The sequence below is a fragment of the Anolis carolinensis genome, chromosome 4 (assembly GCF_035594765.1).
Source record: "Anolis carolinensis isolate JA03-04 chromosome 4, rAnoCar3.1.pri, whole genome shotgun sequence".
Classification (NCBI taxonomy): domain Eukaryota; kingdom Metazoa; phylum Chordata; class Lepidosauria; order Squamata; family Dactyloidae; genus Anolis; species Anolis carolinensis.
This window is the reverse complement of record NC_085844.1, coordinates 56888577-56907230: the sequence shown is the minus strand read 5'-3', so window position 1 is coordinate 56907230 and position 18654 is coordinate 56888577. Positions and strand designations below refer to the sequence as shown.

General features: G+C 36.6%; 1 protein-coding gene across 6 annotated transcripts in view; it reads left to right on the top strand.

Annotated features, from left to right (window-relative positions):
• The window catches only part of rbbp8 (RB binding protein 8, endonuclease), an 82064-nt gene that overhangs the window by 46918 nt on the left and 16492 nt on the right, over window positions 1-18654 (top strand). For 5 of the 6 annotated variants that reach the window (XM_062980453.1, XM_062980450.1, XM_062980449.1 and 2 more), the window contains 11 exons: window positions 707-864; window positions 1311-1421; window positions 3275-3363; window positions 4827-4906; window positions 6196-7075; window positions 7356-7482; window positions 8099-8190; window positions 9463-9574; window positions 16441-16611; window positions 16868-16937; window positions 17450-17546. In XM_062980453.1, the coding sequence (XP_062836523.1) occupies window positions 707-864; window positions 1311-1421; window positions 3275-3363; window positions 4827-4906; window positions 6196-7075; window positions 7356-7482; window positions 8099-8190; window positions 9463-9574; window positions 16441-16611; window positions 16868-16937; window positions 17450-17546 (1987 nt within the window). The remainder of the gene's footprint in view (window positions 1-706; window positions 865-1310; window positions 1422-3274; window positions 3364-4826; window positions 4907-6195; window positions 7076-7355; window positions 7483-8098; window positions 8191-9462; window positions 9575-16440; window positions 16612-16867; window positions 16938-17449; window positions 17547-18654) is intronic. The other variant, XM_062980454.1, reaches the window with a different exon arrangement.

The following is an 18654-nucleotide window of genomic DNA, read 5'->3' as shown; positions in this document are numbered from 1 at the left end:
GTGACCGATGCTAGTAGTTGCATCTTTTGGAGGACCAAACAATGGTTGTGAGGAATGTCCTGCGTGAAGTCAGGCAAAGATGCTGTTACGGATGGAAGAAGCGGCCAGGTCCAAAGAACCGATTTCTGCAGTACCTGAGTTCTGGGTGGGCCCTGAGAGCCAGGCATTACAATTTTAAATATACAAATATGCAACATTATTCTTGCAGTAGCCACTACAATTTCTGATAACACACTTTCCCTGAATGTAAGCGTGTATCTAACATCAAGTCATCTGTTGACTTAGAGTGACCCCATGAATTTCATATGGTTTTCTTAGGAAAGGAATGCTTAGAAGTAGTTTAGCCAGTTCTTTCCTCTATCACCTAACCCACATGCCCTAGTATTCCTTGGCAGTCTCATATCCAAATACTAACCAGGGTTGCCCCTGCTTTTAGCTCATGGTTAGACACGATCTCCTGCCTCTAGAGCAGTGGTTCCCAACCTTTAGTCCTCCAGGTGTTTTGGACTTCAATTCTCACAATTTCTAACAGCTGGTGAGCAGGTTGGAATTTCTGGGAGGTTAGATTCAAAACAACTAGAGGACCAAATGTTGGGAATCATTGCTCAAGGGTATTTAGGCCTCCCCCGACCAAAACATATTGTAGAAAATTGAAATGATAATTATAGAATTAAAATTTCTTACTGGTTTTGTTTGATTTTCTTAGGGAACAAGAGCAATATATGGAAGGTTGTATTCCAAGCTCTCCTGTTCAGTCACTTTCAATTTCAATGGTTAGCCGAATGCGCCGAAAACGAGAAAACAGGCACGTCCGATATACAGAACAAAAATGTACAGATTTGGAACAGACTAGAAGACCTCATGGTATGATCTTTTAGAGTCTCCCCCCCCCCCAAATGCCAGAATTATTTTTGTCAAAAATGGTAAAGAGTATTCCTTTAACAACATGAAAAGATGACACTCAAAATTTTGAGCAGATTAGCAGTTGTATTCTGCTTATTTCATGAACATACTCCAGAATTCTGTCTACTCGTAGAATATCTCTAACTCCCTTATACCACCACCTGATGGACAATAGTAACATTACAGTCGTGTTATATTCGTATAGCTACAATTGGTTTATTGTGTATAGTGACAACATGGCTACTGCTTCTTAAAAATTTTAAGGTATGAAATGTCATTTTGAGGGAAAACATTAAGAAAGGACTTGAAGGCATACAACACCAAATCAAAGATTGTTGTATACATCTAAATATTATTATGTGACAGTGCTGTATCTGTTTTTTCAATATTATTTTATCTTTCTCAAGAGCTTGGAAAGATTCCACTATCATCTACTCAAAGACATTCTCACCCTGGAGAAGAAATACTGGTGGCAGATACTTGTGATCCACAGTTGTCCCCAGTCTCAAGTAAATACGGTATGTTTTGGCATCCTGTATTTCAATTTAATGGAGCCCCCGGTGGCACTCCATTTAAACCACTGAACTGCTGAACTTTCTGATTGAAAGATCAGCGGTTTGAATATGATAGCAGGGTGAGCTCCCGCTGTTAGCCCCAGCTTCTGCTAACCTAGCAGTTCGAAAACATGCAAATGTGAGTAGATCAATAGGAACTGCTCTGGCAGGAAGGTAACGACACTCCATGTAGTCATGCCGGCCACATGACCTTGGAGGTGTCTACAGACAACACTGGCTCTTCAGCTTAGAAATGGAGATGAACACCAACTTCCAGAGTTGGACACGACTAGACTTAATGTTAGGGGAAAACCTTTACCTTTACCTTAAATTCAGTTTAATAATAGTGGGAATGAATTCAATAAATTGGTTTAAATACCTCTCTTTGGAGTGATTTTCCCTTTATCCATTTTTTGGGCAAAGAAAAACAGTAACTCCTTCCTTCTGTGGTGACAGAAGGAAACTGAAGCCATTGTACTCAACAATTTTTATATAGATTTTCCATTTGAAAACGAACTCTTCTAAGTTTTAAAGAAGTATCACTGCTTTGTAATATGGGAATTATATTTTCCTGCACAGCCTTTCAGTTTTTCTTTTTACAAAAATATCTGTCATCAGATAATAAGAATCAAGTAGATGGTGCCAAGCAATTCATTACTCTTCTTTGGGTTTTCACTTCCAAATACCTCAGTGGCCTCCAGAAATGTGTGGAGTTAGCTCTAATCCTTGATGACAGTGTATGCACCAACAAACAAAATTTATGTCTCCATCTTGGAAATTACACACGCAATCAAGCTTTCCCTTTCAAACAGGCAATTATGCTTTGGTTTGAAAGCACTGCTGACAAGTGTAACATTGTAGAAGGTGAAGTTGGAGCTTGTCCCATGTGTTTTTCGATGCTCCTTCCTGCATTTAACTGAGAGTAGTATTGAACTAAAATGCATTAATGTATTAGGTATATTTAGTGAACCATTGAACCATATGGCACTGCAAAATCTCATTCTGTTTTGTCTTCAAAGCCATTTGTGGCTTGGGAATTAGTAGATTTTAAGGACTCTCTTTGTCCACTCGTAACTGCCCAGATCTTTAGAGACCTCTTCCAAATGTAATTACCAATTGAAGTAGAAATGGTGCTGCCCTGGCTCTAGGATGTTTTCTCCAGCAAGGCATGTTTGGTACCTGTTCATATTTTTTAATTGTGTTGTAACCTGCAGGGAGAGGCGGGTAAGAAATAAAATTATTATTATTATTATTATTTTATTATGACACAGCAAACAAGATAGATATGCTGGATTTTGTATCACAAAATCACAAGTTGAACACTTCCCAAGTGTCTAGGACTGTGTGATGTATTTTTGGATGATGCGTGCAGATCCTAGTAGGGTGGCCTTTATTATTATTATTATTATTATTATTATTATTATTATTATTATTATTATTATTGTCTGCTTCTTATCATTTTGGCACTAGAGAATCTTTTTCTGAATCCTTTTAACTTGTTTTATCTTTCATGGAGCTTTTTCTTATTGTTTTTATTGTGAATAGTTGAAGGCCACCCTTTACTCAGATGTTTTCTGTAGAGGAACCTGTGAGTAGAAAGAGTAAGCCTTATAGTATTGTGTCTTTTTGTATAACCGACAATTCAAAATACTCTTCCAAAAATACTCTTAAATAGGAAATAATTTATCCCTGCTTTTATGGTTGTCAGATGTATGAAATCCTTTTAGATCTATTCACTTATAAAGTCCAGTAGCAAGACTGGAAAGCACGTTATCCCACATGGTGTGACTTGATAATTTCTTTTTTCCTTGGTGCAGCTGAGGAAGTGAAGGGAGACTGCCCAGACAAAACATCACCTTTTAATTTGGCTACCGTTGTTGCAGAAACACTTGGACTTGATGAGATTGTGAGTATTATATTTTATGATCCGTCACATGTTGATGGATTAATTCTCCAGAGAATGGGAAGTTGGAAAAAAGCCTTCATTCTGCTTGTTTCACCAAATAACTCAGCAAAAATACAACTGTTATTGGCAGCAATTAAATCAATTGGGCTCGGGCTGTGGCGCAGGCTAGAGAGCAGCTGCAATGAATCACTGCAATGAATCACTCTGACCAGGAGGTCATGAGTTCAAGGCCCGCTCGGAGCCTATGTTTGTTTGTCTTTGTTCTATGTTAAAAGGCATTGAATGTTTGCCTATATGTGCAATGTGATCCGCCCTGAGTCCCCTTCGGGGTGAGAAGGGCGGAATATAAATGCTGTAAATAAATAAATAAATAATTCTCTCTCTCTCTCTCTCTCTCTCTCTATATATATATATATATATATATATATATATATATTGCAGAGTGCAATTGCTAGCATGTCTAAATCCTTGTTAATAAGTTTATGCCATATTTGCCTGATAAATTGTTTAGTAAATTGAATTACAGGCAGACCCCAAGTTACAAACATCAAATTATTCATAGTTAAATACGGGAGTGAAACAACAGGAAGCGAGAAAAATCTACCCCTTGGAAGGGAAATTGACTCCTGAAAGAGTTATCATGGGGAAAAGATGTCTCCACTGAAGCTTCAGCACCAATCTTTATTTCCACAACAAGCCATTTTTTCAAATTCCAACTATCACAGGGACAGAAAGTGAGGTGAAATCTTCTGAACAGGAACACAGCCAACAAAACAAACACCACAATGGTGTTCACCCTTTCCCATACTATCCAGAGCTAAAAATTATGGCTGGAGTTACACTTAACAAATGTACCTGTTCCGACTTACATACAAATTCATCTTAAGAACAGACCTACAGGACCTATTTTGCTCGTGACCTGGGGACTGCCTGTAAGGGTTTGGATGTGCATGGTTTACTAGAAAACATTTCTAAGAGTAGGGATGAACATGTAGACATCTGAACTTAAGCAGCTTGTCTGTTTGTTTTTTAACATTGAGCATACATTTTTTGGATGAACTATAACTTTTCTATAGATTGTATTGATAAAATTCAAATGAGATCCTTTGGTTATAGGTCAAAAACATAGTAATGTCTAATTACTATTTTTATTGAAAGAATGATCACATATTCACATTGTATACAACCAGTTGGTGGCTTTGTGCTCAAAGAAATTGACATCTGCAGTCACATTATTAGATAGATGTAAAGTTACATGAACAACTAGATTATCCATGTATTCCAGTCAGCTATTGTGGTGTTTAAATGCAAATCCAACTCCAAAGTGTGATTGCTGAGAATTTTAACTTAAAAAAATGATTATGCACACATTGGATCCAAATGGATTGGGCCATTTTAAAATGTGCTTAGGAGGAATCACAAAATGTTTGAAATTCTTTGTAAAATTGTGTTGCTTTTCATAGAGGCATCAGAAGAAACCACAAGGAGATTCCAGAAAAAATGTGCTTTACAACTGTCGTGAAAGTAATGTTGACAACTTGGGGTAAGTTTTAAAGTTTGAAAAATTGAAAAGCCCCTTCATAAATTCACCTGCCAAATGGAATGCAGTTTGAGAGTTACCAGGGATAGAACCTTCTCATCCAAGATCATCCTGGTTGTAAAATGCTTTCCACTGAGGTGATTGCTTGACACAACACTGATTTCTTTTTCTGAGTAAGGCAAATATTGTTTTCAAAAAAGATGCCACAATTTATATTGCTTCTTTAATTGTCTTTTAATGGTGTTTTAAAGTAAGACCTGCTGGTGAACAGTTTGTGATTCTTATTATATTATACTGTAGTTTGATTTCAGCATTTTCATGCTTTATTTCATTGTTAATTGGTTGTGGGTATTTCAGTATTATTATTTTTTTACTTTAATTTACCAGAGGGCAATGGTTATGTCGCAGTATCTGAGCATTTTAATTAAATAAGTAAAAAGTACTATAATTAAATTCATTTAAAAAGCTTACATATGAAAATATGTAAACTTGTATAGAATAGTTTCACCCAGTCTGGATGCAAAATATTATCCTAATGAAGTGAACATAACATAGAAAATTCACACATCAAGGCATACCTGGGTTAAAATTCACACATTTAAAAGAAAATCACAAATAGATATTGTAGAAATATTATATGTCAGAAGTAAAATAAAGGATTTGGATGTTATAGCAGAATGGTGGTCAATTGTCTGGGTTTAGCTTGTCCTTCCGGTGGCAGGCTAAAACTTTTTTATTCAGGCTTTTAAAGAAGACGATTTTTGAGCTTAGGTCGGGGGTTGCTATGATTTTTAGTTTGAATATGTATTTATTGATTTTACTGCATTTTTAAAATACCTTTGATATTTAATTCTGTTTTAATGTTTATATATTTGTAGATTTTAAATTGTACTGAAATGCTTTTAATGTAAGCTGCTTTGAGTCTCCTTGTGGAGAGGGGTATAAATAAACATCATCATCAGTGTCAGAACCACTAGCATCCTGTATTTTATACACCAAGTTCTGATTGGTAAATTTAACACTTCTAAAAGTGTCAACATTTAAAAAACACTGTACCTTATGCTGGGTGTTATTTTTCTCAGTGCACTGATTTTTTGTAATATTTCCCATCAAACCAGGCATGGGCAAACTTTGGTCCTCCAGAGGTTTTGGACTTCAACTCACATAATAATTCCAAACAGCTTTCTGGCTGTTAGGAATTGTGGGAGTTGAGGTCAAAACACCTGGAGGGCCAAAGTTTGCCTATGCCTGCTAAGCAAAATAAAAACTGTAAACTTTTAACTTGTGCTCAGATTTTCAGATCCGCACGAGGATGCTTCTCTGTCTATAGACTGGGATTCTAAGGCAGCTTCTCCTGTTTTTGGAGCATCTGCCAACATGAAGAGCAACTTGGGCATGAACACGAGTCTTTCCCCTTCTGTGCTAGCAGCAGGACGTAAGTCAAATCTGAAAACCAACCCAGTGAACAATTCTGCCCTTTTTAGATCTGAGAAAGCGAGATCAAAATCTGAAGATGTTGCTTTCCTTGCACCATTTAACCCTGAGATTGAAATAGCTTCAGTTATTATCAGCCAGCCTCCAACTAGTCAGCAAGTGGTTCTGAAGCAGAATGCAGATGAACACATAACCTGTGTGACCAACACACTTTTAGATAAAGATGAGAGAGCTAAGAGTGACTACCTTCCCGCATCACAGAAACTGTTAGGAAGCCGGTGTCCTAAAAGAAAGAAGGGTGGTGAGAGAAGCAAGCATGTGATTAGCTGTGAAAAAGAGAATGCCTTTCCCTCTCATACAGACATCCCTCCTGTTGTCAATAGAGATAATACGAGTGATAAGCCGTTAGATCTGTCTAATCACTTTTCTGGTTTTCGCTGTCAAGAAAAATCCCACATAAGTGCTGAGACCTCCAAAGCCAAGTTGAAGCAGACAACGCTCCATGATGTTTTCCAACCACAAGCAAAAGTTTCTTCATCTAAAACAATCAATGGTCACTGCTTAATGAACGAAGACTCACAAGAGGATCCCTGTATACAGGAAGCAATCCTGAAATCTCTCAGAAAAGCATCCCCAGAGAGAGAAGATGAAGTACATGTTAAGGAGGAAACCATTGCCTTTCGTAAACCAGCATTGCCTGATGACGACTTACCATCAGACATCTCTGGAGTTAAGAAGGTATGTTTGTGCTCAAGAGTTTTATTGAGAGTAAATAATAATCTGCAGTTGCTGGGAAGGAATTTTCTCTTTTTCTCTTTTCCGTGCTAAAATAATTTGCCGTAAAGAAAGATCACATAGTACTGAATTCTCAGGAATATTTTTACGTGGCTTATTTGTGTATCTGCAGTAGAGGTCAGAAGATTAAAACAATTAGCTAACAGGAATTATGAACAAATTAGAGAATTCAAACCTTTGAAGATTAGTGCTGATATTGTTGGCATTTTAATTGTATGGACAGGTATCTGGTGACCGTGAACCAAAAAATAAGAGACTACGGTCAGGACTTGGAATAGGTGAGCCGGCTTCTGTCCTTCAGCCAAATCCTTGCCGACTGACAAAAACGACACAGTGCCACAATGAGGAAGGTATCTTTTTTATTAGTAAATTACTAAAATAGTGAGAATGTTGGGTGTATGTACTCGATAACTTTATTGATGTTACTGTAATCTAAACACAGTTGTTTTGACATATCATCTCTCTTAGAATCATATCTTCACTTCTTCCATTTTCTTTTTTTATTATTTTAATTTGCATTGTCATATTTATTGTTAACTGCCTTGGGTCCCTTTATAGGGCTAAAAATAAGGTAAATCCATCAATACATTCAAAAAGCTTTCCATATTCAGTGCACCCAAGGCCTGTACTGGCCATTGCATATGATTTGTGTTGTTCTTTGTCCATACTGTATATCATAGATTGGCCATTTCTGTTAGTTCCGTTGCTTGAACTTTCTAGTAGCTACATCCTTATGTTTGCCAGGTTACAATTCAGTGGTAGAAATACACCTTTAAAAGAGACAGGAAATGCTTGTTTTAAGGGTGTTTTCTTAGGGTGTTCTTCTGCTCTAATTTAGCACTTGTAGAGGTGGGAACCAATCTTTGAGGGCTACATTCATCCTGTGAGCCTGTAATTTTTCCACCCATCTCATGTATTGTATTCTTGGAGTTTTTGCATACTTGTTCTATTCTGTTTTCCTTAAAGATAAACCATCCTTGGAAAGTGTGCAGTGGAGTGTAGACCCAGGAGCTGACCTTTCCCAATACAAAATGGATGTCACGCTGATAGATACAAAAGTAAGCTGTTTTAAAATGTGACCTATTCAGCTGACAGAACAAACTGAACTATATTATAGTTTTGTCTGTTAATGCTGACTCAAAGTAAATCAGGAATATAACATTTCCTTTCCCAAACCTTTGTTACTATTCTGTACTGTGTAGTATATAATGTTTTCATCCCTTTTTGTTCTTTACCCAGAAAAGTTACCCTGTGCATCTTTTTGAGCCCATTTTCAGAGAATATTAGTTGAACTATAAATTATTATTATTATTATTATTATTATTATTATTATTATTATTATTATTATTATGCTTATTTGTATCCCGCTTTTTCTCTCCACAAGGAGACTCAAAGCAGCGTACACTAAAAACATTCCAATACAACTTAAAATATACAAATATTAAAACAGAATTAAACATCATTAGTATTAAAAACGATGTAAATTACTTACTCTTTTTTTCTTTGTAAATGTGATGTTTGTGTTGATTGCCTTCCTTAGATGTATTATTCCATTTAGTAGAACCACTCACATTCCCAAACAGCTTTTAAAATTCATTAAGAGGGGTCCAGTTCAGAAATTTCTTCAACAGTTGTCTTCACTTTTGGACATCCATTGCTCCCTTAATCACTGTAATATATCATAAAAGAGCCACAAGCCTTGTTCCAACAACTTTTAACTAGGAAAGATGCATTTCTAGTTTCTTGGGTATTATAGAAGGTGCTGAGGCTTTGACTCGAGAGTTTGTGCATTATAGAATTCACAAGAAAGAATGCTGCTCAAGGAACCGGTTTTGCAGAGCTTATAATCTTGCCGAATACCAAAAAGCTCAACGTTAAAAACATTTTTTTTGTATTTCTGATACAGGTACATTGGCCACCTTTGTAAAAGTGAATATTATGTACAGTAGAGTCTCACTTATCCAACACTCGCTTACCCAACGTTCTGGATTATCCAACGCATTTTTGTAGTCAATGTTTTCAATACATCATGATATTTTGGTGCTAAATTCGTAAGTACAGTAATTACTATGTAGAATTACTGCATATTGAACTACTTTTTCTGTCAAATTTGTTGTGTAACATGATGTTTTGGTGCTTAATTTGTAAAATCATAACCTCATTTGATGTTTAATAGGCTTCTCCTTAATCTCTCCTCATTATCCAACATATTCACTTATCCAACGTTCTGCCGGCCCGTTTATGTTGGATAAGTGAGACTCTACTGTATTAGGTTGTGATATCATAACATTTGTTTATTATAATTATTTTGTAACTATGTTGCCCAACAGGAAGATAGCCAAACAAGAAATGGAGCAGAGACCATGGACGTTGACTACACGTATGTCAATGATAGTATTCTATTAATGAAAAATCGAGAAAAGGTAGAAGCAGACTGTCCAGGTAAGGATATTTTTGTCCGATTGTTTGAATAATAAAAGTCTAGCTGTTGATTAAAAACAAGACAATAATTCTTGTGCTGGTAGGCTGAAGATTCATAAAGGTGTCTATGGATAGATCTGCAACCATAGACTTCATTCATATACTGTAGAATTGATGCAGTTCGACACAGCTTTAATTGCCATGGCTCAGTGCTATGGAATTCTTGAGATTTCTAATTTGTTTTTTTTGGTTTTTTTAGATATTTTTATTGAAAAGTTATGTACATACATCATAACAACATACAGTAACAAACAACAATAAAACAAGTGCAACACTCCTCACACACACAAAAGGGAGGGGGGAGTGATAAGGATTGATAAGGGGGAGAAAAGGGGATGAGAAACAGAAAATACAGTAAGGAATGTGAATAGTGGACCCAAAAAGGGGGGGGGGGGTGTTCTTCCGATCTTTGTACGTCTTTTTGTTATAAGTTCCCTTATCAATTTTTAGATGTAATTTTCTTAATGTAGTCCTCAAGTGGAGACCCGTCCGTGTCCTTCATCGCTCTTCCATTACTCTTCCTCAGCAAAAAAGTTAATTTGTCCATATCCTTTATTTCAATCAATTTTCCCAGTCATGCTTCTTTTGTTGGTGCATTTTCACTTTTCCATTGCTTTGCGACCAGCATTCTCGCTGCAGTGATACAGAAGGTGAATAATTTATCTGTATTTCTATCTACCATAATTGATTGATCGTATAACCCTAGCAATAGGAGTTCAGGTGCTTTTTTAAAATTTGTTTTTAAGATTTTGTTACTTTCCTCTAGTACCATCGTCCAAAATTTCTCTAATTTTTTGCAATTCCACCACATATGGTGGTATGAGCCGATTTGTGTTTTACACCTCCAGCATTTGTTATTAGCCTTTTTATACATTAGCCCTATCTTTTTGGGTGTCAGATACCACCTATGCAGTACTTTGAGCCAGTTTTCTTTCATATCTGTAGAATAAGAGTATTTTATCTTTTTTCTCCAAATAGATTCCCATTCATGTATATAAATAGGGCGGCCGATGTTGTTTGCCCACTGAATCATTGCTTTTGTTGTGCCCTCTGATTGTAACTCCCATTCCAATAATTTACTGTATAATATGGATATAACTTTTTTGTTGGACTGACAGATTCTATCCCAGAAACCCTGTTCAGTTTCAAAACCTTCCGGGTTGTCCTTTTTATAGGATTCCTTAATTTGAAAGTAATGATACCACGTTACATTCCTATTAATGGATTGGATTTCTTGTAGATCTTTTAACTTTGGAGTGGTATTTGTGTTGAGTGCTGAATTTAAGATTTCTTTATAAGTCGGCCAATCTCTCCACCCTAATAATCTACGGTGATTTGCTTCTAATGGAGAAAGCCGGGGGGGGGGGGGGGGGGGGTTGGTATGAAATTGCCTTTTATATTTATCCCAAATTTTAATTAATGAAGATCTTATGAAGTGATTACCAAATTGCTTCTCAATTTTTGATTTGTTATACCAAAGATAACCATGCCATCCTCTCCTTAATTCATGTCCCTCCAAATTCAAGATTTTAATTTGTTTCAATTTAGTCCATTCTGTAATCCAATTGAGAGCGCAGGCGTCATGGTATAATTTTAAATCCGGTACGCCAAATCCCCCTTGCTTTTTAGGTGAAATCATTGTACTATATTTTATTCTGGCTTTCTTTTTTTTCCAGATAAATTTCATAATTTCTTTTTGCCAATTGTTTAGTAGGGTGGCTTTCCTTATAATTGGAATGTTTTGAAACATGTACAGCATTTTTGGGAGAACATTCATTTTGATTATGGCAATTCTGCCCATTAACGACACGTTTAAGTTACTCCATTTCTCCAGATCGCTGTGAATTTCTTTCCATTTAGACAAGTAATTTAAATCTAAAAGTTTGTTATTTTTCGCTGAGAGCCAAATACCTAAATATTTTATCTTAGCAGGAATCTCCAGCCCCGAAATGTCATATAACTCTTTTTGCTTTTCTTTTGACATATTTTTCGTTAATATTTTTGTTTTTTTGCTGTTAATTTTTAGACCTGCCACTTTTCCAAACTCGTCAATTTTACTTAACCAATCTTGTATACTCTTTCTGGGATTTTCAATAATACAAATAAGGTCATCAGCAATGGCTCGAAATTTGTAATCCCTATTGTCTAATCTGATTCCTTGTAACTTTTCATCTCTATTAATGGCTCTTAATAAAACTTCCAATGCAAAGACAAAAATTAGGGGAGATAGGGGGCACCCTTGTCTCGTTCCTTTATTAATTTTGAATTTTGTTGACTCTGATCCATTTAATTGTATTTTTGCCCACTGCTCTTCATAGATGCTGTTTATTCCATTTCGAAATTGGAAGCCAAAATCTAATTCCTGTAGCAGTAATTTAAAGAAATTCCAGTTTAAGTTATCGAATGCTTTTTCAGCATCTAATGCCAAAAAGCCTACTTCTTTCTGACTATTTTGTTCGTAATATTCGATTGCATCTATTATTATTCGCACATTATCTTTAATATTTCTGGCTGATAGCAACCCTGTTTGATCCTCCCCAATCCATTCCTCTAAAAATTCTTTCAATCTATTTGCTAAGATTTTAGTAAAAATTTTGTAGTCTGTATTCAATAATGAGATAGGCCTATAATTTTGTACATCCAATCCGTCCGAATTTTCCTTAGGGATCATTATTATTATTGCTTCTTTCCATGTTTCTGGGATAATTTTTTCTTGCAATGCCTGATTCATTAATTTACATAAGAAGCGAATTACTTCTTCCTGACCTATTTTATAAAAAGCTATGGTGAAACCATCCGGACCTGGAGCCTTATTACTTTCAAAACTGTTAATTGCCTTAAGGATTTCCTCTTTCGTAATTTCTTTATTTAGATTCAATCTTTACGCATCTGTAATCATCCCCAAATTTTGTTTCCCCAAGTATTCCATTATCTTTTCCGGATTGATCGTCTCTTTTGTATAGAGCTTTTCATAAAATGTTTTAAATTCTTCTCTGATATTCTCATCACTGGTAACGATTTTCCCTTTTGATTTAATTGCAATTATTTGTTGGTTTTGTCTTTTCTTCCTGATTAATCTTGCTAACCATTTACCTGGTTTATTTGCATTTTCGAATGCATTTTGTTTAACCCATTTTATCTGGTTAGCAATTTTTTCCATATCCCAATTTGCTTTCCGTTTTCTTAGTACATCTAATGCTCTTTTTGTTGATTGATTCCTTGGGTTAGCTTTTAAATCTTTTTCCTTCCCCTCTATTTCATTGTTTAGTTTTACCATCTCTAATTCCTTCTGCTTTCTTTTACTGGCGTTTAACTGTATCAGGAAGCCCCTTGCCACTACCTTGAAGGCATCCCAGATGATTTGCGGCCTCATTTCTTTGGTGTCATTATAGTTAAAATATTCTTTAGTCATATTCTTAATTTTCTCAATGTCATTCCCCTGTTTTAGTAGGTTTTCGTTAAGTCTCCACTTTTTAAAAGTAGACTTTTTATTAATTTCTAGCAGCAGTGGACAGTGGTCAGATAGGTCTCTACTTAGAATTTTTATATTTTCAATTTTTGTTGCTAAGGATTTCGACACCCAGACCATGTCGATTCTCGACCACATCCTATGTCTGCTTGAAAAGTATGTGTAGTCTTTCCCCCCAGGGTTCTGCTCTCGCCATACATCTATCAAATCATTATCGTCTTTTAGAGCGCCTGTATTTTTCTCTTTTTTATTGTTCTGGATGTGTCCCTTACAGTATCTAAGACTCCATTAAAGTCCCCTAGTATTATAATGTGGTCGAATTCAATTTTGGCGATGTTTTCCCTTAGAAATTTAATAAATTTTGTCTTAGGACCATTCGGTGCGTATATATTACAAATTAAGATTTTTTCCCCTGCTGTTTCTGCTCTGATTGCTATTATTCTTCCTTCTTTATCTTTAAACTGCTCTTCTGCTGGTATTGCTTGATCAATATACAAAACCACCCCTCTTTTTTTGACCGTATCTGCGGCAGAAAATTCTTTCCCTAAATAACTCTTTTTAAAATATGAGATATGATTAGCATCAATGTGGGTTTCCTGCAGAGCTATAATATTGTATCTTCCCTTCTTTAGAGTGTTAAAGAGTCTTCTACGTTTGTTTGGTGAGTTTAGTCCGTTCACATTGTTAGAATAGCATTTCAATGGGAGACTAACTTTACTCATCTTTTGGTGTAGTATCGTCGTCATCAATGGGTTCCTCTTCATCCTCTTCCTCCTCATTTTCCCCCTCTTCTGCTTGATCCCTCAGGGTGTCCGTTTGAGTCGCAGCTTTATCCTCTTCTCTGGGTGAGAAAAATCTTCTTCTTTTTTTCCCTTGGTGTTCATACCATGTCCTGACATGGGTGAATTCTCTTCTGAGTTCATTTCTCTCTTGAGTGTCTTCTGGAAAAGTTTAGCTTCTTCCTCCGTTTTTATCCATATTTTTTCCCCTTTATAGGTCGCCATTAGACCTTCAAATTTTTCCCATCTGAATTTTATTTGAAGTCTTTTGAGTGTGTCTGTCAGAAAGTAATATTTCTTCTGTTCAACGTTGATTGTGGAATTTCCCTTAAAATGATTATTTTCCTGTCCTTATAGAATATTGGTTTAGAGGCATTCCTCCTCAGAATTTCATCCCTGGTGGTTTTTTTCAAAAAAATTGACTATTACATCTTTAATTGCCTTGTTGTGTTTTGAGTAGTTTGTTTGGATTCTGTATACCCTATCAGTTTGTCCACACGCCTCTTGTTCTGTGCAATCTAACAGTCTGGCTGTTAATTGGGTGATTATCCATCCAATATTTTCATCTTTATCCTCCTGGACATTTCTGAATCGTAGTTGGAATTCCAGCGAGTGGAACTCCATCTTTTCTTGAATTTTCCCAAGCTTTTCCTCTTTTTCCTCCAGATAGTCCATTTTTTTCTTTAATTGAGCTTGCTCATTATCAAGTTTCCTGTTTTCTGCTCTAAGATTTTTGATACCAGTTGTGTTTTCCTTTGTTTCTTTTTTTATTGCTCCCAATTCCTCTCGGATTTCCTTTTTCAATTCAGATATCTCCTCTTGAAGCATCTTTTGCTGTAGGTCTTGCTTTCTGGCTATCGATTGCACTTCCTTCTGAAGTAAATCTTGTTTATCCGAAATTTTCCTAATTTCTCGGAGAATATCAGCTAAGCTTCCCTCTTCTGGTAAAGAAGATCTACGCGTGGGGATTTTTGTGTCTTTGGAGTCTTTATCTGGTTTCCATTTGGAGAATGCCATCTTTCTTATAAAATAACTTAAACTTAGACTTTAAATTAGACTTTAAATTCCCTTATGTAAGTCAGACCTCCAATGTAGTCTGAGTCTGTACAGCTACATTTCCTTCACCAATGGCAGAATCCGGGGTAAGGCTATTGCCTATACCCCCTTTTGAGGTACTAGTTGTTATGTCATGCACCTGCCTTGTTAGGCGCTTGGCGCAGAGTCAACCTTCACTACTTTTCTTTTGAGGCTCTAACCTCTGTGCATGTCCTTTTCCCTTTGTTACCGCCGATTTGGATTTCGCTCAGACCGCTCAACTCTGAAGCGGACTCTCCTTTTCCCAAGCCTAGACCCCTAGGTCTGTCCTTATAGCTGGCCGTGGGTCTTTTAAAACCACCTCTCCTGCTCACTAGCACTGGGTCTAAAGGCTCGCTGCGGCTCTCCACTCTCCGCTGCCAGTCCAAATTCCTTTGATCTCCGCCAAGCCTTCGTCAGGGCGCTCACCTGTTTCCGTTTACTTGATGTTTTATTTCTTTGTTATCCGGAACTTGTCTTCTCCTAGGGGAGGTTTATTAATGTGGCACCATCTCCTTCCAGGCAATGTTGAAGGGATTGCGTCAGCCTGAGTCTCTTTCTGTCTTCTGTTTCTCCTCCCCCCTCCTTTCCAGCCGCTTCCGTCTCAGTTGTTTTAAAGAAGATGATTGTTATCAGTCCAGCATGGCATCCAGACTCCAATATCTTAACAAGATTGATAACCGTAGGGTAAGAGAGAGGAACCTCCCTCTCTATATCACTGTCTTTTCCATAAGGGTCTTTTTCTCTTTTCCTCTCTACTCCCCCGCGGTTCTCTCCAGCCCGCCGTTTGCTATTATCCTCCCGAGCTGCCGAGCAAATTTCAAACCTTCTTCTTCTGGACTACTTGATGAGTTAATGAGGTAGTGGAGTTCTGCCACTTACCTCTTCCTTTCTTCTCACGTATGTTCTCTGGTGTAGCATGGGGCTTGCAGCCGGTGCAAGTTTTAAACTCGCTTCCCGCTTGTCGACCCGCCGACCGGGGGATCTTCGGGCCCTCTTGACCCTCACCCTTGAGGGATGGGAGTCGCTGGGGCCGTCGAAGTAACCCACCAGGTCAAGCGTCTCTTCCCACCTCGATCCGTGGGGTTTGAGAGGGAGCTAGTGCTCTACCAGGTCGACTTAGCGGTTGGCACACTGAGAGCCCTCAGTGGACCCAGCCTGCAGCCATCAGCCCACCACCGGAAGTCCTTGAGATTTGTAATTTGGAAAGACGCTAACACTCTGGCAGAGAAGGCTCCTGTGATTTCATAGCATGGAGCTATAGCAGTTAAAGTGGTGTCAAACTGCGTTCATTCTACAGTGTTGATGTACCCATAGTCCAATAAAGTCATTTTTCCAGCTCTTTAACTCTCAGGAGTTCATAGCATTGAGTCATGGAAGTTAAAGTTGATAGCAAAACTAGCAGCAGAACATACTTCATTTTGCTCACTTTCAGATAAAAACACAAATAAATAGTTCCTATTTTCTAGGATGATTTTAGTAATCATTACTACTTTTGTTTGTAGAAGGAGAGAAAAGAAAAAATGATACCTTATCTGAAATATTTGATCAGACAACATATGAAGAATATAAGTCCTACTTAGAAGATGACAAGTTTCCAGGACATAACAATGAAGAGTCTTTTGAGGAGGAAGAGGAAGAAAATAACATGTCATCAGTCAAGAAAAATCTACAGAGTATTTGTTCACTTTTATATTGTTTATATTATACGTAACCAACTTGGGCTGAGAACAAGTTTAAATGCACGTTTGAGAGGAGTCCTTTATGTTTTTTTGTCCCCTCCCTCAACAACTTAGAATTGACATTCAAGGGATTAAAAACTATTGTTTTCAAGAAGGGAGGAATCTATAGACAGCCAGTTTCTGCAGTTTATAATACAATTGGGCTTTCTAGTAATGTTTAAATGTATGGCATGTTATTTATCTATTTTAGGGAAAGAAGACAAACAAGATAAAACCAAACAGAAGGCTTTTGTGGAGCCATATTTTAAAGGTGATGAAAGGTACATGTAACATGTTTGTGAACATTTATCTTTTGTGTAATGATAAATAAAAAAGGAAAAATAATAAAGCTTTCTAACTAATATAAAGTGAGTGGGAAAACATAAAGCATAAAGATGGAGCACTTGCCAATTTTGCATGATAAAATCAATGTGTTATTTTCTATTGTCTCTGTAAAACCATATTCCCAAGTGATTTTCTTTATAGAAGTATAAGCTTTGTTTTTTCAGTTTTAGTAGACAGCTAAGATAAATCAATATTAGCTGTCTATTATTTTTATTATTTTTATCCAAAATTGTTTGCATTATGACATTGTACATGTGCTTGTCCATGTATAAAAACTGTTTCAATGTTCCAGTATTTATGGTATAAGGAAGATGAAAGGCAAAGGAATGCGTTATAACTAATTACAAACCATATGCAAAATTATATAACTTGATAAAATGTTAAATCAATATAGTTCCTTTGTACAAAATACGGTCTTCAAAAGCTTTTGCAATGCTTGTCTTTTCAGAAGGAATACTGTATTAGATTTCCCTCACATTGAGGTTGTGCGGAAGAAAGAAGAAAGGAGAAAATTACCCGGTCACACTTGTAAAGAATGTGAAATAGTAAGAAATCTATTTCCCTTGATACAATGGAGCTTGTGTTTTGTTTTTTGGCAATAAGCCGCATTGAGTCCCTTCTGGGGTGAGAAAGGTGGGTGCAAATTGGGTAAATAAATAAATAAAGTACCTGTTTTCTGAATTTCAAGTGTAAAGAAACCGATCTATTGTATGATTTTAGAAAATGATGCAATAATCAAGTTATACATTAACACCCATGAGTTCATCTGATCAATCTCTTGCATATTATGAAACCATTTCTGCATCACTATCTTCGGTTCTGAGTAAAATATTTTTTAAAAGCATGTAGAAATAATAGCATGTATAGTGGATGAAGTGATCAAGTTGGAGCATGGCCTTGAAAGAAAGCCATATATGAAGGGATGAAAGAACTGGGTGCACTTATTCAGAAGGAGGAGGAGATATCATTGTAGCCTTTTTGGCCATTAAAGGGCTGTTCTCTCTTGACCAGAACGAATATGTGGGAATCACAAGGAAAGAGATTTTAGCTGTATTGTTCCAACGCCTTGGAGTGTTATGAGCTATTTTTTGTGTTACTGACTGTTAAGAATTGTGGGAGTTGAAGTCCAAAACACCTGAAGAGCTGAAGTTTTTCCATGCCTGCTGTAGATCAATAAAATGACCTCCAAGATTTCATCTGATTCTGAAATTCTATGGATTTGAGCCAGATGACTGCAGACACAAAGGAAATGGTGAATACTAACCCCACTTGAGTTGTTTTTCTTCATAAAAAGGAAAATCAGTGATTTTAACAACCCCTGCAAATGCTGATTTGTTACCAATAAATGTCTGAATTTTATACCTGTTTTATTATATACCTACAGTGTGGGGGGGAGTATTTAGTCAGATACCAATTGTACAAGTTCTCCCACTTAAAAAGATTGACGTCATAGGTAGACCTCAACTATGAGAGACAACATGAGAAAACACATCCAGAAAATCACATTGTCTGATTTTTCATGAATTTATTTGCAAATTATGATGGAAAATAAGTATTTGGTCCATAACAAAAGTTCATCTCAATACTTTGTGATATATCCTTTATTGGCAATGACAGAAGTCAAACGTTTTCTGTAAGTCCTCACAAGGTTGG